This window comes from Acinonyx jubatus, chromosome D4 (assembly GCF_027475565.1).
Source record: "Acinonyx jubatus isolate Ajub_Pintada_27869175 chromosome D4, VMU_Ajub_asm_v1.0, whole genome shotgun sequence".
Taxonomy (NCBI): Eukaryota; Metazoa; Chordata; class Mammalia; order Carnivora; family Felidae; genus Acinonyx; species Acinonyx jubatus.
Window position 1 is genome coordinate 8,658,482 of NC_069391.1, and position 27,939 is coordinate 8,686,420.

The following is a 27,939-nucleotide window of genomic DNA, read 5'->3' on the forward strand; positions in this document are numbered from 1 at the left end:
GACCTGTGTTGACAAAGGTGCAGACAGAACAACCGAAACCCTCACAACCCGCTGGTGAGAATGCAAGTGGGGGTGACCACTTCTGAAAACAGTGTAGCAGTATCTATTAAGCCAAACACACACATTCCTTACGACCAAGAAATTCCACTCCTGGATATTACACGCATGAGAAATACACTCATGAGACTTTAACAAGCTGTGTTCACATTTGTTTGCAGCAATATGACTCATAAGAGCCCCAAACTGGAACCAGTCAGATATGCGTCAACATTGGAAAGGGTAAATAAAATACGGTCTACTCACACAATGAATGGAATACTATACAGAAATGCAAAAGGATACAACTCCTGCTAACGCAAAAACATGACAAATCTCATGCATGTAATGTTAAGTAAAAATAGGTAAGGGGCGCCTGGGTGGCTCAGTCGGTTGAGCGTCCGACTTCAGCTCAGGTCACGATCTCACAGTCCGTGAGTTCGAGCCCCACGTCGGGCTCTGGGCTGATGATGGCCCAGAGCCTGGAGCCTGCTTCCGATTCTGTGTCTCCCTCTCTCTCTGACCCTCCCCCGTTCATGCTCTGCCTCTCTCTGTCTCAAAAATAAATAAACGTTAAAAAAAAAATAGGTAAAAAGTATGTGCAACAGGATTCCATTTATATAAAGTTCAAAAACAGACTGGACTACCGACAGTAGTTAGGGTAGAGGTTATACTTGGAGGTCATTAATGAGTTGGGAGGGAATGAGGCAGGCTTCCAGGGCGTTGGTACATTCTATATCTTCATCCAGTGGCGGCAGCTGTATGATTTGTTTACTTTGTAAAAATGCACTGAGTTGCAACCTTAAGATTTATGTACTTTATGTATGTACTTTAAAAATCTCTTTAAAAGATAATAAAAATGTGTGGGATGAAGCTAAAGAAATGCTTGGAAGGAAACTTACGGCACTATACACCTACACTAGAAATGAACAAGGGGCACCTGGGTGGCTCAGGCAGTTAAGCATCCGAGTCTTGATTTTGGCTTAGATCATGATCTCACGGTCTGTGAGTTCAAGTCCTACATCAGGCTCCATGGTGACAGGCAGAGGCTGCTTGGGATTCTCTCTGCCCCTCCCCCTGCTTGCTTGCTCTCTCTGTCTCTCTGAAAATAAATAAATAAACTTAAAAAAGTAAAGAAATCAATAAGATAAAAAATAGACTTCCTTCTATAAAAAAAAAAAAAAAAAGGAAATGAAGAAAAGCCTCAATCATTGACCTAGCTTGTACTTTAAAAAACGAGAGGAGCAAATTAAACCCAAAGTAAGCAGAAGTAAATAACGAAAAATATGAACAGAAATCAATGGACAAGAAAACAGAAAAGAGAAAAATATTAATGGAACCAAAAGCTCTTTTTTGAGATCAATAAAATCAATAAACTTAGCCAGACTGATAGGAAAAAGGAAAGTAGACATAAACCATCCACACCAGGAATGAGAAAGAGGAAATCATTACAGATCCTACAGGTAATGAAAAGAATAAGGGAGGGTTGCCTGGCTGGCTTAGTTGGCAGAACATGTGACTCGATCTAGGGGTCATGAGTTCAAAACCCACATTGGGCGTGGAGCCTACTAAAAAAACAAACAAACAAAAAAGGCAAAGGAATATTATGAAAAACTTCATGTGAAAAACATTTAACAACTTATATAAAACAGACAAACTCATTTAAAAAAACACAGCCACAGCTTACTAAAAACAAAAACACACTACCTAAATAGCTCCATATCCATGAGAGAAATTGAATTCATAGTTAAAAACCTTTCCACAACAATCTAGCAATTGCACTCCTTGCCCAAAGGAGTTGAAAATGTACATTCACACAAGCCGAGATATTCCTCACTAGGACAGGTAAATGCATAAACTGTGGCAATTCCCAATAATGGAATATTACTCAGCAGTGAAACAAAATGAGCCATCAAGCCATGAAGGGACGTGGAAGAACCTTGCAGGTATAGTACCAACTGAAAGAAAGCTACCTCACTGTCTGATTCCAACTCTGCGACATGCTGGGAAAGGCAAAGCTATAGAGACACTTAAAAAAATCAGCAATTGCAGAGGTTGGGGAGAGAGAAGTATGAACAGGAAGAGCACAGAGCACTTTCAGGGCAGTGAAACAAGTGTGTATGATACTATCATGGCGGCTATGTGTCACTGCGTCATATGTGTCAAAACCCCCACAATGTACAACTCCAAGAATGAACCCTGATGTAAACTATGGGCTTTGGGTAAAAATGACGTATCTTTTCTTTTTTGCATTCTTTACATTTTTTTACATTTTTACAACCATCATTTGCAAGAAGCGTACCACTCTGATGGGGATGTTGACAGTAGGGGAGGCTGTGCATGTGGTGGGGGAGGGGCAGGGGCAGGGAATACATGGGAACTCTTTCTTTGTATTTTCTTCCCAGTCTTACTATGAACCTAAAACTGCTCTATAAAACAGTCTATTTAAAAGGAAAAAAACAAAAACCTTTCTGAAAAGAAAACTCCAGGTCCGTGTGGCTCTGCTAGTGAAATCTACCAAATATTTAAGAAAAAAAAGCATACCAATTCTACATAAGCTCCTTCGGTAAACCGAAAAGGAAGGAATGCTTCCCAACTTATTTTGACGTCAGCATTACATTGATACCAAAACCAGAAAAAGACATTTTACAAGAAAAGAAAAATATAGACCAATATTCCTCATGGACGCATGCCAAAATTCTTAACAGAATTTTAGCAAATCAAATCCAACAATATACAAAAAGGATTCTACATCATGACCAAGTGGGGTTTATCACAGGAATGCAAGGTTGGTTTTAACATTCAAAAATCAATCATGCAACTCTCTATAGTAACAGACTAAAAAAGAAAAATCATACGATTATATGAATAGATACAGAAGAAACATGTGATAAAACCCTATCTATATCCATTCCAGATAATTCCCAATTCTCAGCAAATTAGGATCAGAAGGGAATAGCCTCAACCTGATAAAGGGCAAATGAAAAACCTACAGCCAACATCTAACATCATCCTTAACCACGAAAGACTACTTTCCCTTCCAGACCAGAAACAAGCCAAAGATATCTGCTCCCACCACTTCTACTCAACACAGTAGTAGAGGTTTTGGCCAGTGAATAAGGCAAGTCAAAGAAATAAAAGCATCCAGTTTAGAAACAAAGAAGACTGTTGTTATTCACAGAATTCATCATCTGTATAGGAAACTCCTGAGAACCTACCAAAGAGCTAGTAAAATAAGTGAGTTTAGCAAAGTTGTAAGACATAAGGTCAATTTTTAAAATGTCTGTAGGGGTGCCTGGGTGGCTCAGTCAGTTGAGCGTCCAACTCTTGATTTTGGCTCAGGTCATGATCTCACAGTTCAGGTCATGATCTCATAGTTCATGGGATCAAGCCCCACGTCGGGCTCTGTGCTAACAGTGCAGAGCCTGCTTGGGATTCTCTCTCTCCCTCTCTCTGCCCCTCACCCACTCACGCTCATGTGCTTTCTCTCTCTTTCTCTCTCTCTCAAAATAAATAAACTTAAAAAAAATTTTTTTAAATGTCTCTATTTCTATAAACTAGCAACGTGCAATTGGAATTTAATTTAAATAAAATACCACTTATAGCAGCACAGAAAATACAACATTTAGGAACAAATCTGACAAAAGACATGTAGGATCTGCACACTGAAAACTATAACATTACTTAAATATTTAAATTAAAGAAGACCTGGGGTGCCTGGATAGCTCAGTCGGTTAAGCATCTGACTTTGGCTCAGGTCATGATCTTGCAGTTTGTGAGTTCGAGCCCCACGTCAGGCTCTGTGCTGACAGCTCGGGGCCTGGAGCCTGCTTCGGACTCTGTGTCTCCCTCCCTCTCTGCCCCTCCCCTGCTCATGCTCTATCTCTCTAGGTCTCAAAAATAAATAGACATTAAAAAAATTTTTTTTTAATTAAAGGAGACCTAAATATGTGGATACACATAGTGTGTTCATAGTTCGGGTGACCCAGTATTGTTAAGATGTTAACTGTCCCCAGATTGATCTACAGATTCTGTGTGATCATAATCAACATCCTAGCAGGCATTTTTGTAAAACTAACAAGCTGATTTTGAAATTCATATGGAAATGCAAAGGACTAGAACAGCCAAGACAATTTGAAATACAAGAACACATTTTAAGAACTGATTCTCCCTAAATTTCAAGAAGACCATAGCGGGAGTGGGAAAGGAGGGAGGGATTTCAAGGAGTGAGAGGAAACTTTTTGGGTGATGGGTATGTTTATTGTTTTGATTCGATGATGGCTTCACAAATGTTGTGAAGGCTTCATCAAATTGTTGGCTTTATTTACGCATGGTTTGCTATATACCTATCACACCTCAAGCCGAAAAAAATCTCATTCAGTTCTCATGTCCAATTTTTTGAAGTAGTACTATTATCAACTCCATTTTACAGAAATGGAAACTGAGACTCAGAGACAGTAAGCGAGTTGAGCACGGCCACACAGATACATACCGAATCCTCTCACTCCAAAGCCCAAGCTCTTAATTAAGCTTTGGGGAATACAGAAACAAATGCTTTTCTACCTGCCTCTCATTCATTCAACAAGTATTGACAAGTACTGATCCTGTAATGTGCCACCATGGCTGGAGTAAGGGACCCCAGCAGTGACAGAGAAAGTCCTTTCCTCGGACAGCTTGACACATTGCTGGCCCAGGGTCCCTCTAAGCTTGACGTAATAGCACTGTTGTTCGTTTTCTCTTTGTCACATCCCTGACTTCTCTCAAAAGAGAAGAAATACCCTGTGAGTTTCTGCCATGTGCCAGGCCATCTGCCTGGGACAGACATCATTTCTACTTAAGGATAAGGAAATGGAGACACAGGGAGGTGCAGGAGCCTGCCACAATCACACAGCTAGAGAGTAGCAGAGCTGGGTTGCAAATGCAGACCTTCCTGCCTCTGAAGCTTAGGGTCCTCCCATCACATCAAACTGGAATCATGCAGCTGCTCTTAACACAGAGTCCTCACAAACCTTGTTTTCCTTGCAGACAAAATCACAACCAGGAGCCAAGTCCCCATGGATAAAAACAGCTGTTCACCAAAGGTTCTGTTTTATGTTATTAATTCATTTAAAAGGAAATCTGGTCTCTAACCAGCACTATTGTCATATCCACACCCAAGAAGAGGGAAAAAAATGAGTCTGGAAGGTGCAAAGTGGTGGTTTCATTGGCTCAAATGCGCTGCTGGCCCATGTCTGCAGGCAGACCTGATTCCTGCCCCCGCGGCTCTCCCCTCCCACGAGGCCAAGTGTTTTTCTGGCGCCCAGGGAGGGACTCTGACCTCTGCCCACATCTTGAATGGAGTTTGGGGGAAGCCTTTTCCACTTTGCTTCTGTTGTGACAAGAAGTCGTTACGGTGGGTAGAGCAACTACCAGGAAATGAGAAGCAAATAACAAATGCAAACTCAGAGCGATTAACAGATGAGAGGCTGTGGCTCAGACTTCCGGTGCCGACATCAGCGCTGACGGGCCTCGCGCTGGAGCCATCCACCCCGTGTCTTGGCCCCAGGTGGAGGGCCCCTGGACCACCCCCCTACTACCGAATTCAGTTTTTTGAACCAAGGGAGGCACTACAGCACAGAAGAGGATTCAACGAGATATACCATTATTATCACTACCGCACCCTCAATGCATTCAACAAGTGACACCAGGATCGGGCACTGGGCTGGGTCACAGGATATGGAGGGAATAGTATTGGCATGCTGAAAAGTGCTATGCACGGGAAGCAGGAGACGGTGTGATGAAAGGGAGCATGAGGGGAACCTGCATGATTCCCAGTCTGGGGCTCCCACCTGCTCATTCCATCTCTGGGACCGGGAGTGGCGGGGGTGGGGGGAGGGGGAGGAGGGACCAGGGAGGCTGTGGGCAGCACAGCGCAGCGGGCTCGGGCTTGCTGAGGCCGGGAGGTCTGCTGCTGGCCCCTCACACGGCCTGACCAGCAAGGGTGAAGGAGGTGTGCATCCAAGGAGCAGTGGGGAGCCTCTTAGAGGGTTCTAGGCATGAAAGGGTCAGACCGTGGCTTTAGAAAGATGTCTCTGGATACAGAACGGAGGTTGGGAGGCAGGATTAAATATGGAGAGATGTGACCGAAGGAAAGGTGGCAGAGACTCAGGCTAGGCTGGGACAGTGGAGGGAAATAAATGGTCTGAGAAAACTGCCCAGCATGTGACCTGAGAGAGGGGTTTTAATGATGTCATCGAAACTGATCTCCTCTTTACAAATAACTGCCTGCTGGCGACGTGCTTCCCTTCTCCTAGGGCCAAATGCTGTGACTCCAAGGAGCAGCAAAGGCACACAGGGTTTGTCTGACATCCAACACTGACCTCGGCTTTCTGGAATGCCCGCTTCTTCAGAGCAGGCAACCCGGCATCCAGACAAAAGGCCAGAGGGTCAGGTTCCTGAACCCACAGGCAGTGTTTTCCTGCACTGCAACGTGTCATGTGGCCCAGAGGAAATGGTGTACTTCAGCAGGGAGTCTCCCATTCCTGCTGATCAGCCCTTCCACAGACCAGCAGATGCAGGTCAAGGTGCTCAGACGCCACGAGCCCTGAGGCAGGAAGGGTGAAGCGAAACTTCTCTAGAGTAAGTGCCCCACAGGGATGCAAGCTCTCTCTGGATAAAGCCTCTTGTCCCCGAATATCCATTAATGTTGCTCTCTTCCTCATTCTAACCCATTTGCCTTTCTCTCTAAGCCCCAGCTTCCCCCCAGGGCCCCAGTGAGCACAGCCAGGATCCCAAGCCCATCCAGACCAGCCCTTGCTTGCCTTCCGCTACCCCTGAGCTCCTGGCCTGTGCCAGGCCCTGGCCCTGAAGCCTAGTGGCAGGTGCTGGTGACACACTGGTCCCTTACCTCATGCGGTTCCCAGTCTAGGCCCACAGCCGTCCTCTGGGGGAAGTCCAGGCTACCCCTGGCACCTCCAACTCCCTTCCACATTGCTGTCAGTGCCCTGGCCTTTGGCTCTGGCCCACAGTCTCCTCCTACCCTCTCCTGCCTTCGTCTCCAGAGACGTCACTACACTGGGTGGTGTACCTTCTCACCCCCGGGTCATACCATACCCCCCTTCTCCGGGAGAGACCTTCACCGCCGCCCCCCCACGGCAGCCCCCTGAAGGCACAGCCACATCCCATCAAGCAGTCTCCAGAGCGACCCCACCTCGCAGACCCCGCACTCTGCCATCACTCTCCCTCTGTGACCTCCTGGCCTCCAGCTCATTCCCCAACTCCAAACCAAATCTGTGCTTTGCCCCCTGATTGACCTCTGGTTCCCCAGCCCTCCTTGAGTCTTCCAGGCACATCCCTCCCCAGCCCTTCCAGCCTCCCTCTCCCAGGCTAAACACTTGGCTTCCAGGCTCTCTTCCTCCCCCTCTGCCCTCTGCTCTTCCTTCCACTCCCCGAACGCACAGTCCACTCCTCTCTTGCCTGTTTCTTCTCGTCTTCGGCCTCACAGTAGCTTCATAACTGGCCTAATACCAGGCCCTCTCCTCTCTGGTGCTACCACCCCGGCCTCAGACACACTCTTGCAAAGCTCCTGACCAGTCTCCTGACTCCAGTCGGTTCTGTCTCAGGCAGTGAGAATGAACTTCCTAAAATACACACCTGTCCATGTTACTCCCTTTGTGAAATCCCTCCATGAATCCCCAAGCCTAACAACAGAGAGCTCTGCCTCCCGCCCATCCCTACCCCACATTCTTCTCGATGCCTCTACATCCTGACAATACTTGTCTATTGTATGTTCAAGTATCTGTCCCTCCTTCTCACTGGATTATGCCCGTGTCCCCTCCATCTTTGTCTCTCCAGCATGTAGCACAGCACACTGATAAATGAACGAATGAATGAAAGTCAGTAAATGGGCGAAGGTCAGTCAGACTACTGGGGACTCTGGCAGCAGGGACAGAGCAATGTCCACAGGGGCAGCAAAAAGACTGGGAAAAACTCAGGCACCCACTAAGGCTCGTTTCCTTCATACTCAGGCCTGCCAGACACCCATGACCCTGCATGCCCCCAGCTGCAAGAGAATGACACGCTGCCTTCTGGTAAGCGCCTGTTGTGCCAACATCCCTGGCAATGGTGCCCTTGAGGAGCACAGAACCGAGAGAATAGCAGGCCTGCCTTTTCTCCTCCCCAGCCATCCGGCACCAAATGTAGTGTTAAATTTCACTAAATATATGATTTGCCTTTTCAATGCGTTATCCACTCTGCCTGAAATGCCCTTCCCAACTCCCATCCCATTGCCCAAACCACCCCTTCAGCCATCAAGGCTCAGGGCCAGTGTGCCAACTCCAAGGCAGAGTGACTCTCCCCACTGATGTCTCCAGGGCCTTCAGGCACCAGGGTGTAAGTCATCTAGACCTCAGCCTCCCTGCCATCTGGGGACCAGGATGTGAACGCAGACCTCAAGGACTCCAGAACAGTGTTTTGACCCACTCCACTATTCAAAGCATCACCTCCTTGGAGCCAGTCGCTCCCACATGGGCATCGCCGAATGTTCTGCTGGCACAACCTCACATCAGTGACACACGCAGCCTGTTCCAACTGCTCACCAGTGAGAGGAAACGGCCACAAGTCATTGGGAACTTATTGCGTGCGGGCACTGTACTAAGTTCTTACTCACCCACTGTAAGGTAAAAAGTGTGATTTCCCCCATTTTACATGTGAGAAAACAAGCATAAAGAGAATGAGTAACTTGTCCAAAGTCTGAGCTCCTCAGGGTGAGGCCAGGACTCAAGCCTGGTTTTGTCGGATGAGTCCCTGCTCTCAAGCACCGTGCAGGTGAGTGGACCCAGTGGCCCAGTGTGGAAAGACCCCTAGGCTGAGTGACACACAGGTCGTGCCCATTTCCAGCACATTCTAAGAACAGTCGCTTCCCCTTGATGCGCTTCACATCGGAACCAATGACAAAACCAGTTCTGACAGCTCCACTGGCCTCTGGGAAACTGCTGGGCCTTCACTTTCCTAGGCTGGGAGTTGGGCACAATGACCGCGATATTTGGAGGGGATACTGGTGGGGACAAAATGCCACCCCGAAAATGTACCACACGAGACTACCGCCACCAGGACGCCTCAGAAAGACCTTCTTCACAATGCAGCCTTCAGTCCGAGCCCCGCCAGCTGGGAATCCACCTATCCCCTGCGACCCAATCCACCACGGGGGTGATGGGGCTCTGGGCCACAGCACAGAAGTTAAACCCAGCTGTGAGCCATTATGCTGCAAAGTTCTATCTGCATTCACTCGCCAGTGTTTGATAAAATTGGTCACTTGATAGAGTCACCAGGGAACAGGGCAGTTATGGCTCCATACTCGCTAACTTCCATTTTCCTTGCTCTCTGCCAATCCTTAACTCACCATCTGCCAAGCTTCCTCCAAGCCCTAGGCCGATGCTCTTGTGGTCTCCTTTGCAGAAACAGGCAGAAGCCACAGTTCTACCCTCAGTTATCAACAGCCTTTGGAAATTTGAATCTTCAAAGGCTGAGCTCACCAGGCAAAACCCTTGTTTTGGGGGAAGTGGTTCCACCACAAAACAGGCACCCTGGTCATAATGTTCCCTTAATTGGTACGTGCCCACCTTGGCAATGTGCCAGACACAGCCAGATAACATTCTGCTCCCTGCTTTTCTCATTCATTCATTCATTCTCCACTCATTCAGCAAACAGTTATTGAGTATCTACTCTGTTCCAGGCACTGGGATCCAACAGGGTCTCTCAGGAGGCAGACTCCAGAACCAAGTGAGCATAACCCTTCTCCTTCTGCCCTGGTGCTTCCCAAAGCCTTTTGGAGGAGTCAAGGAACGGGCCCCACTTGGGTGTAGAAGTGGTACAAGGAAGGGAAGACAAGAAGAAAAGGTGCCAAAGAGAACTGCAAAGAAATGTTAAACTGCAATCAGGAGTCTGCTGGGTAATAGTAACACTAATATTATTCTTTTAAAATTATTGTGTGTATATATATGATGGGATAATACAAAAATGTAATCATTTAATGTTGTTAGGAACCCAAACTGTCAGTGTAAAAGAAATCATGGGGGAAGGGAAGGGGAAAAAAATAGTTACAAACAGGGAGGGAGGGAGGCAATCCATAAGAGACTCTTAAATACAGAGAACAAACTGAGGGTTGACAGGGGGAGGGGGGAGATGGGTAATGGGCACTGAGGAGGGCACTTGTTGGGATGAGCACTGGGTGTTATATGTAAGCGATGAATCACGGGAATCTACCCCCAAAACCAAGAGCCCACTGTATACACTGTATGTTAGCCAACTGACAATAAATTATATTTTAAAAAATCCCATGAAAATCAAGGGAATTAAGCTCGAAACACTGTAATGTTAGATGTGAACTGGAAAGACCAACATTATATTGGTCACATGCCTACAAATGACCCTCAAATCTCAGAGGCTTACACCAGCAATATTAATTTCACACTCCGAGGTCGGCAGAATGGCTGCGGGTCAGCCAACCTCCACTGGGCTCACTGGGGCGGGGCCAGGTTAGGCTGGAGTGCAGGCTTTGGGTTAGGTTGGGTCACCCATGACATCCTCATTTTTGGACTCAGGCTGAACGAGCAACAGCTACCCGTACATCACGGAGAGTGGAAGTTCCAAGAGGGCTGGCCATGCCTCCCACTCGCCACGTGCATGCTGTCACTTGTGCCCAAGGCACAGGGCCAAGCCCAAAGTCAATGGGATGAGAAACACACACCACCCACAGGGAAGTCATGCCAAGGGTGAGGAGGGAAGGAAGAGCTGTGGAGAAAGAACACCACCTACCCTAATTATGAACTCGTGACTTTTCCTTTCAAAAATAAATATTTCCTAACCCTGTCCACCAAAAGGGTCTAAAAGCAACTGCAACCTCCTCTCATAAGCATCCTTTCACCCACACTGTGGTTTCTGAATATTATTCACCAGTAAAAGAAACCAGCGCCCTGAGGGACACCTGACTCCAGATCTTCAGCAGGAAATGTACAACATAACACTGACATAGCTCATTGCACCAAAGTGCAAGGAAGCTATCAAAACCAAGGGGATCGTGTTAAAAGGATACAGGAGCTGCACCAAGGGCTCCCATTGGTTAAAGAAAGGACAATTCACCTATCAAATAGAATAGTGACTACAATTCACTGAAACACAGATCCTCAACCCCACTCTAACCCTATGGAATCAGAATCTCTAAGGATGGACCTAGGTATCTGTATTTTTTTCTAACAGAGCTCCCCAACTGATTCTGAGGCATAAGCAGGTCTGAGAGGCACCAGGCCAAAGGCTTCCTCGTCTTCTGGGAGGGCAGATCACTCAGAGTGCCCATCTTGCTCTCAGATGCTGGCCTCTGCTTCCTCGGAAGCCTTGTCAAACTGCTAACTGTCCTTCATTCTTGTCCTTCCAACTCTGGGGTGGTCCAGCCACAATGTGGCAGGCATCATCAAGAAGAAAAATTCCAGTTTTCAGTCTACTAACAACAATAACAACAGCAAAACAGCTGGGACGGCTCCCAGGGTCCTCCTTTTAACCACAGTTTTGACAATGAGTATGAGCAACAAACTCTCCCATTTTTAGCTAACATAGATCAAAGACATTCAAGTTTGGGGTTTCTCCATATATCTCAAAGTAATTAGTTCTTAATCCTCACTCTTTATCAGAAGTACCTGGTAATCCTCCACAAAACAGGGCTGACTGGGCTCCAGGCTCTGACCCAGAGATCCAGATCCAATGGCCGAGAGTGGAATCTGGGCACCCCATGTTTCAGAGGCTGCCCACGTGATTCTGATGTGCAGCCATGATAGACAACCACCTCTCCAAGCTAAAATCTTGAAAGCTAAACATCACCACCTTTATGTCTTATCACAGTGTGAATCAAGATATGTCTTGGACGAGGCACCTTCCAAACCTCAGTGCCCCGGGGAAAAGTCTTGGTCTGCCCCTAATTGTGCCTCTAAAGAACTTCCCACCATTTTCCCTCCAACAATCAAGCCTGAGCAGCCGCCCCAGCCCTGGGCACAGGTAGGTTCAGGATTCAGGGCTCACGGCAAGCTGGGCTCCTCTCCCAGAAGCTCAGGACAAAGAATAAAGACTGTAATGTTTAAACTGCTCCAGATCAAAGCCAAGCGGACAACATGATCACAAACAGCTTCAAGCTGAGAACTAAGGCAACCATCATACAAATACTCCTCCAGAAGTCTCCAAAAGGTAGACCGGTTTTTTGTTTTTTGTTTTTTTTTTTAATTTAAAAAGAATGGGGATAATTCCATGTTAGAAGAAAACAGTAAAAGATTGGAAGTCAACCAATTCAAACAAGCAAACATAGTTCTGCTCCCCAAACCTGATAAACATAGTGCACACGCACACATACAGGTGCACGTGCACGCGTGCGCACACGCACACACACACTAATTCAAATCATTGCCACGTCCTCACATAGATGCTGAGAGCAGCTAGTGGTACTAGTTTCCTCCTAATTTGCAGTAGGTCAGATGCCAGCTCTCAGAAGGCCTAAATCCTTTGTCTGGCTTTGTATTAAAATATGCTGCTTTTCTCAAAGACTTAACAGCTACCATACTATAAGAAGAAGGGTTGTATGTCAAGATAGTTCTGGAATTCACACCATGGTTGCAGCAGACACTTTCTGACCTATCTCCCCATCTACACCCCTCTTCTCTAAAATGTGCACCCCATTCACCAGGCTGGGTCCCCTCAGCTGTGCCTGCCTGTTTGGTCACCTACCCCTGGCGTAGATTATGAACCAGCACTAGATATGTGGCTCAGCCGGGCTGGGTTGAGAGCTACTCATCTCAGTCTGGAAGGTGGATTAAAGGAGGATCACATAAATGTGAGCCCTTCGGGGAGGCCAGCTTGGACCACGTGAGCAGACAGGAAAGAAGGCAGGAGAGCAAAAAAGAGGAAACAGCAGAGGCAAGAGGCAGAGATGGCTTGAGTCTTGGTTGGCACTCTAGCTGCCTGAACTCCATGCCTGTGGATTCCACCAAGTGCCCTTTTGTCCTCGTATTAAACTCCTCTTCTGCCTATTCAGCTACTTTGAAATGGATGCCTATCACTTGCCAACAAAAAAAGACCGCTGACTAAAACAACTATAAAGCCTTGTTATCAACTACTAAACATTTCCAGGATATTTTTAAAGACCAAGACCAACTTTTTTCTCTTTATTGAATACGCTGTTTCTAAAAATGTACATATGCTTTTAATGTACATATGTACGTGTTTTGCTGTGGCAACTGGTTTTGAAATCACAAACAAGGCAACCACCAGAATTTGGGATCAACAAAAAGAAAGCTCTCTAGAAAAAAACGTTCCCTCACAGGAGGAGGGAGGGGAAAAGGAATCAGTGTGGGAAGGCCTGGCTCGGTCATAGAGGCCGTGGGCACCGAGTGCCCCCAGCCTCACCCGAGTGGGCCCAACTCAGTGAAATTCTCCACAGAATTCAAACAGCTGGCTCACAGAACGAGCACCATCAAGAATGAGAAGCTCCTGGATGCTCTAACAGGGGCTTAAGTCAGTTATGCATTTATAGAGACTTCAAGAAAGAAACCTGACTAACTCCCCTCTTCCCAGCCACAGTGTTTAGAGCAATTTAAAGGACAGAGTACAGACCTCCGGCTGGATGGCTTTAAACACAGGTATGTCCATTAACGTGATCTGGCTCTGTAACAAAAGAGAATCAGTATTAGAATAAACCGTAAACCAAAGACAGCTGTCATGTTACTTTAAATCTATACAGGGTAAGAACACATTCTCCCATGAGACACAAATTAAGAAAGAACAGAATAAAAAATTTCTAAAATGCCTCTCCTATCCTTCCCCCTTCGTAAATCTTGTCCCCACATCCTTCTTTCTTTAATGTGAGACAAACTCCCAATTTAAGAATTGATAATAGTCATTTGGAGGGTGGAACTGAGATGAAGGGGAACATTTTCAGTTTGGATATTTTTGTACTTTGTGAGTTGTTGCTTCAAGCATGAATTACTTTTGGCATTTAAAAAAGTTGTAGACACAATATTAAAAATTAGAATGCTAAAGAGACACTATCTATTACTCTAAATTTAAAATTTTTTTTAAAACTGTGGCTTATAGAAATTGTACATTTCTTCTGAAGTCTCAGCCTCCTCTAAATTATACAGTAGAGTGCTGCTCAAAATGCATCTGAGGACCATGCTGGACCGCAAACTATTTATTCCACCAGCCCACAATGAGAGAACTTCAGAATTTGAGAGCAAGCATTTGGGAACTTTTATAGCAAATTGACACATTTTTATTGTATTTTTTTAAAGCATCAGTCCTCAACAGATAGGAGATGAAAAAAAATGGCCCTTTACCACAGCTAGCTTGAGAAGCATTAATGCTGTAAATACAGAAAACACATATAATTAAAAGGCTGTTCTAGGGGCGCATGGGTGGTTCAGTGAGTAGAGCGTCTGACTCTTGATTTCAGCTCTGGTCATGATCTCTTGGTTCAGGGGTTAGAGCCCCACGTCAGGCTCTATGCTGATAGTGTGAAGCCTGCTTGGGATTTTCTCTCTCTGTCTCTCTCTCTCTCTCAAAATAGATAAATAAACTTAAAAATAAAATGAAATAAAATTAAATTAAATTAAATTAAAATTAAAATTAAATAAAATAAAATAACATAAAATAAAATAATAAAAGGCTGGTCCCATCGTTAGCTGCTCATCGGGCAGCAATAAGAGAAAGCATCCTTGCTGATCTTTCCAGGCCAAGGCAGAGACTGAGCTGACTTCACATAACCTGCCCACCTCCACATGTCACCTGGGATGCCAGACGTCAGTTAACAGACACCTCTGTGACAGGCCAGGGAAGGAGAGCCAAGGGCATTTGGCTGCCTCCTAATGCAAGAAGATACCCTGCCCCTGGCACACAGGTCAAAGAGGAGGACGTGATGCAGGGGAACGAACTTGGGCTCTGGAACCAGCAGGACTTGGGTGTATGTCTGGGTAACACTGCTTGACGGCAATATTCTCTTTGACGCATGCTTTAACCTCTCTCCCAATCTCAGGTGCCACATCTAGGAAATGATGACAATAATCCCTATCTTATAGGATCCTTGGGAATATGTAAGACAAGAAGTGCAGAATGTCTGGCATATGACAGGTGCTCTCTCTAGATACGGATATGCACATGTGTATACACATACATATATACATGCAAATAGAGAGAGCGCATCTATGTATGGTGTAGAGAGAGAAACACATACACAGAGACCGAGAACGTCTGTCAGGTGCCAGGCATTCCGCACCTCCTATTTTGAATTTTCACAAAGATTATATATACCACAGACCCATGAACAACACAGGGGTTACGGATGCCAACCTTCCACAGCTGAAAATCTGCATATAACTTTTGACTCTCCAAAAGTTAACTACTGATAGCCTACTGTTGACCAGAAGCCTTGCTGATAACATCAACAGCGGATTAACACACTGTATGAATTATATGCTGTATTCTTACAGTAAGGTAAGCTAGAGAAAAGCAAATGTTATTAAGAAAATCATAAGGAAGAGAAAATACATTTACAGTACTGTATTTATTTAAAGACATCTTTATATAAGTGGATGCACACAGTTCAAACCTGTGTGTTCAAGGGTAAACTGTACCCACGTGTGTGTTCACACATTTGTACTTACATATCATATGTATGCGAAGTCACACAGATGGGCTCATGTATTGGATGTGAACTTATGGCTCCTGACCAATACATGAGCTAAGAAATAAGGGACTGTTGATGCATTTGAATATTCATGTATCAAAGTTGCTCTAGAGAACACTTAAAGGAGGCTGTTACATTGGGTCAACAAATACTGTCATGAAAAAAAGCCTCATGTCCAAAATACATGAGAAAAATGACAACAACGCAGTATGTCAGGTGTAACCACAATCCGGGGCTAAGGGGCAGGACTGTGGTTGCCTCTCGGCATAATTTAAAGGCGGTCCAAAAGCACTGGGTTCCTGAGAAGCACAGGATGCAGGCCAAAGCGTACCATCCTCAGGGCTGAGCGGGAGAGGGAAGTCAGCAGGTGGCCTCCGTGGAGAGCCTCTCTGTCCCCTCCAAGGGGCTAGTGCTGCCACTAACGGAAGCTCAGGAGAGGGACAGCAAAGGCGCTGGGAATGAAGAAGCACTTGGGAATCGAGTCCTTCCACCTGTGGGTCTACCCACCAGCAGTAAGGGGGCACTGGACGTCCACACAAGGTGCGTCTGGCCCCTGTAACCTGGGTGTCAAGGGACGACTGAGGCCTGGAGGCCTAAAGGTCTGCGTGTCTGGCCCAGAGCTACGTCCCGGGCAGTGCAAACAGACTGGCGATCCTCCTGCCAGACCTGTGGAGACTGCTAGCCAAATCCCCTCACATCTGGATTAATTCTGTCATCCTGGGGAACAGAACGGCCTCATGGAAACAGGAGATTCATGCTGAAAGCTCAGAGGGCCTTGGAAATCCGTCCTGTGGCTCAAGTTAACTCCCTACCCGGGAGAACCAGCAGGATGTTCGCTATGTCATTTAGGAAGAGAACCAAAAGTCCACTAATGAGAAAATAAGAAACCTTCCTCTCCATCCTGCCATCACTTCTAGGGCTTGCTACCGAATTTCTAAATGATTTATGAAAATAGTGGCTTTACGTCTCACACGGTTTTGGAAGTTTCAAATATTGTGATCCCTGCTCAGACCCTACGTCAGAAAGTGTATTCAGGTTTTTTATTCAAAACAAACAACAACAGAGGTCACCAAACTTAAAACAGACTGGCTGGTCCCAAACACACAATCTGAGGGTTTTCCGAAGTCTCTCGTGCATTTTTATCCTCACAATTCTGACCAAAAAAGAAGCCGAGTCCAGAACAAGAATATGTCCGTACACAGGTAAAATCTTCAGATTACAAATGTGTCATTTTAGTACAAAGCCATACACGCACGGAAAGGGTGCTGACCAGCCGTCCTTCCCAGGAAGTGTGGGGGCTCCAACCCAGGCAGTTTTACCAGAAAGGGAGGGTGTGGGTAGGGATGGAGGCTTGAGGGCGGCCAGTCCTGTCCCCCTTCACAGTGGCTCTCAGCCTCAGAAGACCTTGCCCCTCCCCCAGGGGAGAGGCCCGGGCTTCGTGGAGAGAAGGAGCATTTCCGGGGATGTGGTGCGGCCTCTGTAAAAACGCCCGGCAATAGGGCCCTCGGGTCCACAAGCAGCACTTGTCGTGAGGAGCAGGCATGGTATGGAAGTGCTGAATCACTACACTGTGCACCTGAAGCTAATATTAGATTGCATGGGAACGGACTGGGAAACATAAGCACAGTGAATGAATGAATGGACAAATGAATGAATGCAGCACAGCCTCCACAGTGAGGCACACATGCCTGGACGGAGGTGCACACTCATGAACAAGTCTCTCCACGGCTTCTCCTTATCTTTGGAAATAAAGCCTTCAACAGGATGTCCAATGAAGCTAGCCACCTGGCAATGCCTTCCTTAATCCTTTTTTTTTTTTTTTTTTTTTTGAGAGAGGGTAACAGAGCACCAGCAGGGGTGGGGCGGGGGGAAGGGGAGCGACACAGGAACCAAAGCAGGCTCCAGGCTCTGAGCTATCAGGGTTCAAACCCACAAACTGCGAGATCATGACCTGAGCTGAAGTCAGACACTCAACCTACTGAGCCACCCAGGAGCCCATGCCTTCCTTAATCCTAACTCCTTCTCCAACCCCCTCCTTCACCCTAGTCAAGGACTCCCTAAAAACCCAGGCTTTTTAGGGAAACGGCCAATCTCCACATATTACAAAACATTTCTGTTGAAGTGACTCCTTCAGAATGGAGAGACCTACTGGAGTACTTCACAATATGGCCCTAAAGAAAGAGGGTTACTGCGTGGATAAATGAAAGCTACTTAGCTAAAAAGGAAAAGGAAAGCAAAAAAAAACAAAAAACAAAAAACAAAAAACAAAACAAACAAACCACACACACACACAAAAAACAAAAAACAAAAAAAACCCAACTGTTTTCTACATATGCTGAATGTCTCCCTCTAACACTGGTGACTAAATCCCCTCTTCCCAGCCACAACCTTAGTATAAAGGCTCTCTCAACCCCCAAATAAACAAACAAAAGAAGTTGTTGGCAAATGAGTGGCACATTTTGTAACAGAAGATACCTTTAAATTTGCATTTAGATCACTCCACCAGCTCATGACCAGGAAGGCTCACAGAACAAAAGGGCAATCAGCTCCACAGATACATTCCTACTTGTACTCCTAGAGCCACAGAAACATGTGTGGGGCAAATTTAGAATGACAGTCAAGGAAATGCAAATTAAACAGGAAGATGCCATTTGTTGTCCATCAGTGCCACCAGGAGCGACAGGACTTTACAGACTGCTCTGTTCTTTTTGAAAAGCAATCTGGCAGCAACCCATTACAAAAGTTCTTTAACTAAAGTTCTTTGCTTTTTCTAAAAAGTCAAACTTCTAAAAAAAAAGTTGCAAGAATAGTATGATGAACTCTATAACCTTTCACCTAGCTTCACTAATTATTAACATCTTGCCTCATTTGCTTTTTCTCTATGTATATAATTACATATACACCATTTTCTCCTGAACCACTCGAGAATAAAATGCAGATATCATGACTCTTCACCCCTAAATCCTTCAACATGTTCTTTCCCAAGAACAAGACCATGCTCTTACATAATGATAAAATTATTACACTCGGAAAACTTATCATTGCTACAACAGTATTATCTAATATTACATACAGTCCACATTCAAAATTTGCTAAAATATCCCAATAGTTTTTACAGCAATTTTTTCACAATCCAAGATCAGGCATTGAAGTTAGATACTATCCTAAAAAGTGAGATGAGCATATGGCTGACACAACAATCCGCATACCTACAGAAAGACAAGCGCTAGAAACAAAAAAGGCCACAAAAAGTGACTTGTTGGGAGAAAAAAAATTATGGTACATTCAGACTCTGGAGTTTCATGCAGCTATTAAAAACAGAGAATTAGGGGTGCGTGGGTGGCTCAGTCACTTAAGCCTCCGAATTCAGCTCAGGTCATGGTCTTGCAGTTCACAAGTTCGAGCCCCGCATTGGGCTCTGTGCTGACAGCTCAGAACGTGGAGCCTGCTTCTGATTCTGTGTCTCCCTCTCTCTCTGCCCCTCCCCCACTTGTACTCTGCTTCTCTCCCTCTCAAAAATAAATAAACATTATTTTTTTTAAAAAAATAGAGAATTAAATCTATACATATTGACCTAGAAGGATGTCCATGAACTATTGATGACAAAGTTCCAGCTTTGCTCTTTACTCTGCTTTCAGCCTGCTGAGGAGGCGGATGGAAATCTAGCTGTCGAGCACCCCTGCTGAGAAACTGAGGACCTTTTAAATGATTTGAACCCTTTTTATTACAAAATAACACACATTCACATAAACCGCATCAAGCAATTACACGGTTTGATGACTTATTATAAGATGAATACCTTGTAATTACCACCTCAGTCAAGAAATAGCTACCTCAATCAACACACGAACGGACCCCAAAAATGGGGTATGTACACACACTAGGGAGTATCATTCAGCCTGAAAAAGCAAGGAAATGCTGACATATGTCACAATATGGACAAACCTTGAGGTCATGATGCTAAGTGGCAAAAGCCAGACACACAAAAAATACTGTCTCGGTGGTTGAGGGTAGGGGGCATGGAGAGCTGTTTAATGGGTGTGGCGTTTCGGGTGTGCAGGAGGAAACAGCTCTGGAGATCAGGTGCACGACAATGTGAATGTACTTAACATACTCACCTGTATGCTTAGACACGGTTACAGTGATAAATTTTATGTTGCATATAGTTTACTACAATTCAGAAAAGTCACCCCAGAGTTCTTCCCTGTGCCTCACCCCAATCACAAGCCCTCCCTCCGGCCATGAGAAACAGAGGTCCTGTCTTACCTCAAGTTTCTTTACGATTTGATCACCCAAGTGTGTGCACCAGGGCATCATGGTGGCTGGCATCTTGCCCGTTTCTTTTTTTTAACGTTTATTTGTTTTTGAGAGAGAGAAAGCGCAAGCAGGGGAGGGGCACAGAGAGAGGGGGATAGATAGATAGTCTGAAGCGGACTCTATGCTGACAGCACAGAGCCCAATGTGGGGCTCGAACTCACAAACCGTGAGATCATGACCTGAGGCGAAGTTGGATGCTTAACTGACTGAGCCACCCAGGCACTCCTTGCCCACTCTTGAAAGTTTAACGTGCGGCACCTGGCTGGCTCAGTTGGTAGAGCATGCGACTCTTGATCTCGGGGTTGTGAGTTCAAGCCCCACGCTGAGGGTAGAGATTACATAAAAAAATAATAATAATAATAAAAATAATATAAATAAAATAAAAGGTTGATGTGTATTTGCAAGTTTCTTTTAATCTACAAGTATTCTCTCCACCCCTTGTTTTCCTCACAATGTATCTGCTGGAGAATCCAGGCCATTTGATCTACACAGTTCCCCACACTCAGAGTTCAGGTCAACAGGTTCCTCTGTCCTTGGCACTTCCTGCAAATTGTCAGCTGCACCCGGAGACTTGAGCAGACACAGGTTTGATCCCTTTGGCAGGAATGGAGGTGGTGCTGTGCTGTTTCATCAGGAAGCACATAATGTCTCTCCTTTTGTGTCAGTAGCTATTGATGCTCAATGCTTAGATCTATTAACTCACTCGGGTTATAAAATGATGATACTGTATTCCAATTCTATCATTCCTTTTCCACTTATTAACTGAAATTATCCTTACCCACTATTTGGTTACCCAGTACAGTTCAAAAGTTCAAAAGTGAAAGGTAAGACAAATACTGGATTCTTTCTTTCTATTTCTTAGGTTTTGAGGTAATAAATTTGTTCCCTATGTCATCCCGTGATGACCCATTGTTTGATGGGTTTCAATCAATTCCAAATATTATTCTTTTGAAGCTCAAAGGATCCCATCACTGGACAATGGCAGCTTCTTCCTCTAGGTGGCTCCTGAGTCCTTTTGACATGACCCTCTTGGTCCTCGATAGCTTCCTCACTGGTATTGGAAAGATGTACAGGCTCATCTTGAACATTTCCTGTCCTAGACCTAGAATCAAGCAATTCTCTGGGAAGCCCTGGTCTCTTTCAGCAGTAAATGGTATTTCACGACCACAGTCTGGAATTCATACTGATATTTCCAATTCAAATTCAGGATACTTTTTCCCCCTAACTTACTTACCTTCTTCTGTATTACATCTCTTATCTCCTTTCTTCCGTATTGAAAATCCTGGTCTCAAGGACACAGGGTATACAGGATTGCATTATCCCATAATTATTCATTTCCTTTATCCTACTTTATTCACACAACAGTCTTAGAATAACAATATTAATGCTACCACCATCAGTGTAATTACTGAGAAAAGTTATGAAAGTTTTGTTCTCTCCATCCTCCCACATTTCTTACAGTTTACACTGTAAGAGTCAACACTGCATCTATTACATGGGCAACACGGCCATTACACACCATACCTTCTCCTTCCCTTAGTCATTCGGTCTTAACTCTACAGTAACTGAGTGTTCACTGCTCTCCATCAGTCTTTATAGTGATGTTTCTCTAATCATTTTCATGGCCTGAAGCTTGTTCTCTGGTAAATTCCTCAGAAAGGGTTCACAGGAATAACACTCTCTGAAGAATAATCTTCTTGCATGTTCATAATAGTCCGTGCCCTTAATACCTGAAAGTCAGTGTTACTGGCTATAAAATCTTTGGCTCACATTTTTTTTCCTTGACTTACTTGATTACATTATTTTGCTTTCTTTTGGCAAAAAGTGTTTGGGTCAAAAACATTGATGGTAATCTAATTTCACTTCTCTCAATAATTTCATGTTGCTTACATGTTGAAATGATACTATTTTAGATATACCAAGTAAAGTAAAATATATTTTTAAAGTAATCTCAGGGGCACCGAGGTGGCTCAGTCAGTTAAGTGTTTGACTCTTGATTTCAGCCCAGGTCATGATCTCACGGTTTGTAGGTTCAAGCCCCGTGTAGGCTCTGCACTGGCAGTGCAGAGCCTGCTTGGGATTCTCTTTCTCTCCCTCTCTCTCTGCCCCTCCCCTGTTCATGTTCTCTCTCAAAATACATAAATAAACTTTAAAAATAATAATAAACATTAAAGTTAAAAAAATAATTTCAACTCCTTTCTTTAATGTGGCTACAAGCAAATTTAAAATTGCATATGTGATATAGAAAACCCTAAAATCTCCACCAAGAAACTACTAAAATTGAGAAATGAATTCAGTAAAGTTGCAGGATACAAAATCAATGCACAAAAATCCATTGCATTTCTATACACAAATAATAAATCAGCAAAAAGAGAAATTAAGAAACAATCCCATTTACAATTGCACCAAAAAATGATAAAATACCCATGAACAAACTTAACCAAGGAGGTAAAAGACCTGTACACTGAAAACTATAAAACACCGATGAAAGAAATTAAAGACAACACTAGCCCATGAATTGGAAGAACAAGTATTGTTAAAACGCCCATACTACCCAGAGCAATCTACAGATTTAATGCAATCCCTATCAAGATACCAACAGCATTTTTTATAGAACTAGAACAAACAATCCTAAAATTTCTATGAAACCACAAAAAAACTCCCAAATAGCCAAGGCAATCTTAAAACAGGAAAACAAAGGTGGAGGTATCACAATTCCAGATTTCAAGTTATACTACAAAGCTGTAATGATCAAAACCGTGTGGTACTGGTACAAAAACAGATACACAGATCAACAGAACACAATAGAAAGCACAGAAATAAACCCATAATTATATGCTCAATTAATCTTTGACAAAAGAGGCAAGAACAGGCAGCAGGAAAAAGGCAGTCATGGAGCCTAGGTGGCTCAGTCTGTTAAGCATACCACTTCGGCTTCGGTCATGATCTCATGGTTTGTGATTTTGAGCCCTGCCTCACTCTCCCTCAAAAATAAATAAACATTAAAAAAAAAAAATTAGGGTCCCTTCAACAAATAATGTTGGGAAAACTGGATAGCCATATGCAAAAGAATGAAACTGGACAACTTTCCTACACCATACATACATAAAAATAAACTCAAAATGGATTAAAGTCCTGAATGTGAGAACTGAAACCATAAAAACCCTAGAAGAGAGCACAGGCAATAATTTATCTGACATCAGCCATAACAACATTTTTCTAGGCATGTCTTGTGAGGCAAGGAAAACAAAAGCAAGAATAAACTTTTGGGACTCCAACAAAATAAAATCCTTCTGCACAGCAAAGAAAACAATCAATAAAACTAAAAGACAACATATCGAATGGGGGAAAGATATTTGCAAATGATATATCCAATAAAGGTTTAGTATCCAAAACATATAAAGAACTTATACAACTCAACACCAAAAACCCAAATAATCCAATTAAGAAATGGGCAGGAGACATGAACAGGCACTTCTCCAAAGAAGACATCCAGATGGCCAACAGACATATGAAAAGATGTTCAACATCACTCATCATCAGGAAAATGCAAATTAAAACCACAATGAGGTATCACCTCATACCAGTCAGAATGGCTAAAATCAAAAACATGAGAAAACGACAAATGTTGGCAAGGATACGGAGAAAAAGGACCCCTTGTGCTCTGTTGGTGGGAATGCAAACTGTTGCAGCCACTGTAGAAAACAGTACAGAGGTTCCTCAAAAAATTAAAAATAGAACTACCCTATGATCCAGTAACCACACAACTGAGTATTTACCCAAAGAATATGAAAACACTGGGGCACCTGGGCGGCTCAGTTGGTTAAGCGTCTGACTTCAGCTCAGGTCATGCTCTCAGTTTATGAGTTTGAGCCCTGCATCGAGCTGTCAGTGAACAGCCTGCTTCGGATCTTCTCTCTCCCTCTCTCTGCTCCTCCCCCCACTCTCTCGCTCTCAAAAAATAAACATTAAAAAAAAAAGAATATGAGAAAACTAATTTCAAAGGGTATGTGCACCCCTGTGTTTATTGAAGCATTATTTACAATAGCCAAAATTAAAGAAACAGCCCAACTGCCCATCAACAGATGAATGGATAGAGAATACGTGGTATAAATACACAAAAGAATACTATTCGGCCATAAAAAAGAATAAAATCTTGCCATTTGAAACAATATGGATGGATCTGAAGAGTATAATGCTAAACAAAGTAAGTCAGTCAGAGATTTCATTCATATGTGGAATTGAAGAAACAAAACAAACGAATAAAGGGGGAAAAAAGACAAAGCAAAAACAGACTCAACTATAGAGAACAAACAGACGGTTTGCTGGGGGGCGGGGAGGGGGGGATGGGTGAAATAGGGGAAGGACACTTATCATGAGGAGTACTGAGTAATACATTGAACTGTTGGATCACTATATTGTACACCTGAAACTAATATAACACTGTATGCTAACTATACTAGAATTAAAGTGTTTTAAACATATATATAAATAAGTTAAATAAAATTGCACGTGTGGTTCAGATTATATTTCTGTTGGATAGTGCTGGTCAAGAATGCCAGTCCTAGTTTTAAATCCCAGACAGACAGTGACACTTACCATCTGTGTGAAGAGGTGACTTTTCTTTTTAAGAACTGACTTGCTCATCAGTATACTGGGAATAATAAATACACCTAATGTATAAGGCTGATGTGAGAAGTCAATTAGATAATACACGTAAAATACTTAGTGTTACAACCTAGACATGGTAGGTGTTCAAAAATAGGAGTTGCCCTTATTATTACGGTCCAGCATTAGCTGAATAGTCAGCAGATGAAGGTTTTAGACCTGGCTCTGCCCACACCTGGCTATGTGATCCAGGCAAAAAAAAAAAATCATCTCTTAGATCCTTCATTTCTTCATTAGGAAATCAGGAGCTAACAGGTCATGATTTCACGGTTCATGGAATCGAGCCCCACATCAGGCTCCGTGCTGACATCACGAAGCCTGCTTGGGATTCTGTCTCCATTCTCTCTGCCCCTCCCCCTGCTCATGCTTTCTCTCTCCCTCCCCCTCTCTCTCTAAATAAATAAATAAATAAACATTAAAAAAAAAAAAAGAAAAATGGGGCGCCTGGGTGGCTCAGTCGGTTAAGCATTCGACTTCAGCTCAGGTCATGATCTCAGTCTGTGAGTTTGAGCCCCGCGTTGGGCTCTGTGCTGACAGCTCAGAGCCAGGAGCCTGCTTCAAATTCTGTGTCTCCCTCTCTCTCTGGCCCTCCCCTGCTCATGCTCTGTCTCTCTCTGTCTCAAGACTAAAAAAATAAAATAAAATAAAATTTTTTAAAACATTAAAAAAAAGAAAAAAGAAAGAAAATCAGGAGGTAATAATTCTGTTTCATTGGGTTACTCTGAAGACTGAATTCTTTCAGTCAACATGTATTCACTGACTACCTACTATGAGCTAGGCGCTCTTCTGGGCACCTTGGAAAGAGCAGTGAACAAGTCACAATAAGTTCCTGTCCTTAAAGAGTTTCTATTCTGGTGGAGGAGACAGAGTACATCTGTTATTCTATGGTGTGAAATGTTGGGTAGTAATGAGAAATTGAAGAAGCTGGAGCAGGGTAAGGGAAAAGAGAGTGATGGAGAGAGGCCACTTTAGTCCAAGGACAGAGACAGAGACAGGTAGAGAAGAGCCAGTAGGAGGGAAGGAAAGACGTGCAGGGCCCTGCAGCAGGGAGATGCCGGGTGAGTCTGGGTTAGAAAGAAGGAGCAGAGGTCTGGCTGAGGAGCAGAGATGGGGGCAGGAGAGGAGGCTTGGCCAGACCCCAGGGGGCACTGGAGGCCTCCGGAGGAACACAGGGTCTCATTCTCCTACAAGGCAGCTGCTAGAGTTTTACACAGGTTTTTATATGATCCCTTGGCTACACTGAAGGAGGTGACGCACGTGCCAGGCTCAGCAAGGCACAAAATAAACGCGGAGGCCGACAATGGCAGAATGATGAGATGCGGCCCAGTGCGCTCCCACAGCACCCTGGAGGGCACAAAGCCTGGTCCGGCAAGGGGGACAGGGAGGAGTGGGCGTGGCGGGAGACACTTCCAGGGTTGCCCTGGGACAGTACCTGCAATGAGGCCCAAGGTCACCCCAGGGACAATATACTGTTCACCCTCAAAGTACAAAAGGAAGAAACCAAGTCCTGGCGAAACAAGGAGCCAACTCTGCCCCTCAGAGCAGCACAAACACACTTGCTGGAGAAGAAACAATTTTTAAAAATTTTATTATTACAAAATATTATTTTCTACCAGTGTAGAAAACAGTCACTGTAAAAATGTACAATTTACAAATAAAGAAAAAGAGGAAAAACTAAATTTCAATTAACCAGAACCCTACAACCAGAAACTACAGTAAACAACGTTTGGCTATTTATATCCAGATATTTAGGACTATGTAGACATCAGATCTAGACCTCTTCCTACACAAATATAAATTGTGTGTGTGCTGTACATGCTTTTTAAAAACGGCACCGTTCTCTATTAATTGTGCCATAACTTGCTCCTTTCACTTACTTTCCATATATACTGTGCATGACTTCCAAGGTGGTTAATTTCTAGATTGATGGCATCCTTTTTAATGCTGCTTGGCATTTCAAAAAGAATATTCTATCCCATGGTCCCTATTATGGGGCATATGGCTTGTTTCCAACCGGAGAAACTTTTCGCTGTCCCCCCCCCCCCCCATCACACTGTTTTGGTGCCCACACACCCACAGCTGTCGTATTACTTACAGCAAACTCCTCGGGACTCACTTTCAAGACATCGAAGACAACGGCATCGTAGCTCTTGCTGGCATAGTCGCAGCCCTGGCCCTCCAGAGAGTCTGAGCTGCTGCTGCCCTGTGGAGGACAGAGAGAGAGGGTACCACCTGAGCAGTCGGGCTGACCCCAGAATCACTGGCCCCCACACCCAGAACCGAGGACACGAGAGTGACAGAACCATGCAGGGACAAAAGCTGCTACGGCTCACTGCTTTGCCCTGTTCCATACAAATACTCTTGTTTAATTCTCTTAAGAACTCTTTGAGCACACACTATTTTTATTCCCATTTTGCAGATTAGGAAGCAGAGGCCATGCCACTTCCCCAAGGTATCGCAGCTAGGAAACTGAAGAGCCAGGAGATGAACCTAGTTTTGCATCTATGTGATGCCAGACACATCCCCTCAATCACTACCCCAGACTGCCTCCAGCCCGCTGTGTAGCTGGTGGGGTAAAAAGATTCAGCCCACTCTTCCTTCAGAGAGAAGCAGGCCTTCACACCTCAGGAGGCCTGAGGCAATCGTCTGTTCTATGACGTCTTTCAAACATCACCTGGTTTCACCTTTGTTTTTTTCTTGAAGTCACTGCAGGAAATTCTTACACAAAGTATTAAACTGGCCCTCAAGGCTTATTTCATGTAGGGGACACTTGGAATTCAAAGCCTGTTAGCTGATGAGGTGAGACGTAACCAACTGGCTTTGGAGACATGCCCGAAAGTTCTATTTGGTAGAGCCCCTCGTTAAGAACACCCTGGGCCCTGCATGTAGAGAAAGCGTCTCCCATAAATGAGCAAGTTAAAACTCCCCAAATGTGGCCAGTTTAATGAAACCCAACACTGTGGGGATTCCAGAATGTTGAACATACCTTCTCTTAGATTTTATTTAATTTCATCAAATTCTACTTTGGGGAACCAATCAAGCTTACCACCCAAAAACTGTGCCCATTCGTAAATGGTTTTATTCGTCTCAACCCATGAAGAGGGACTTTGTGGTTTCCATTAACCTCAATATCTTGGACCGGGATTTAGAGAACATGCTTTTATTAATTCTTCTTTATTTCACTCTTTCCAAAATGGCTATATCTGGAAAAACCTTGCAAT

General features: G+C 44.3%; 1 protein-coding gene across 13 annotated transcripts in view; it reads right to left on the bottom strand.

Moving 5' to 3' along the window:
* Nucleotides 1-27,939, bottom strand: part of RALGPS1 (Ral GEF with PH domain and SH3 binding motif 1) — a 273,614-nt gene that overhangs the window by 198,490 nt on the left and 47,185 nt on the right. For 11 of the 13 annotated variants that reach the window (XM_027035139.2, XM_053204590.1, XM_027035151.2 and 8 more), the window contains 2 exons: nucleotides 26,814-26,921; nucleotides 13,666-13,716 (listed from right to left, as the gene is read on the bottom strand). In XM_027035139.2, the coding sequence (XP_026890940.2) occupies nucleotides 13,666-13,716; nucleotides 26,814-26,921 (159 nt within the window). The remainder of the gene's footprint in view (nucleotides 1-13,665; nucleotides 13,717-26,813; nucleotides 26,922-27,939) is intronic. The other 2 variants (XM_027035143.2, XM_053204591.1) reach the window with 2 other exon arrangements.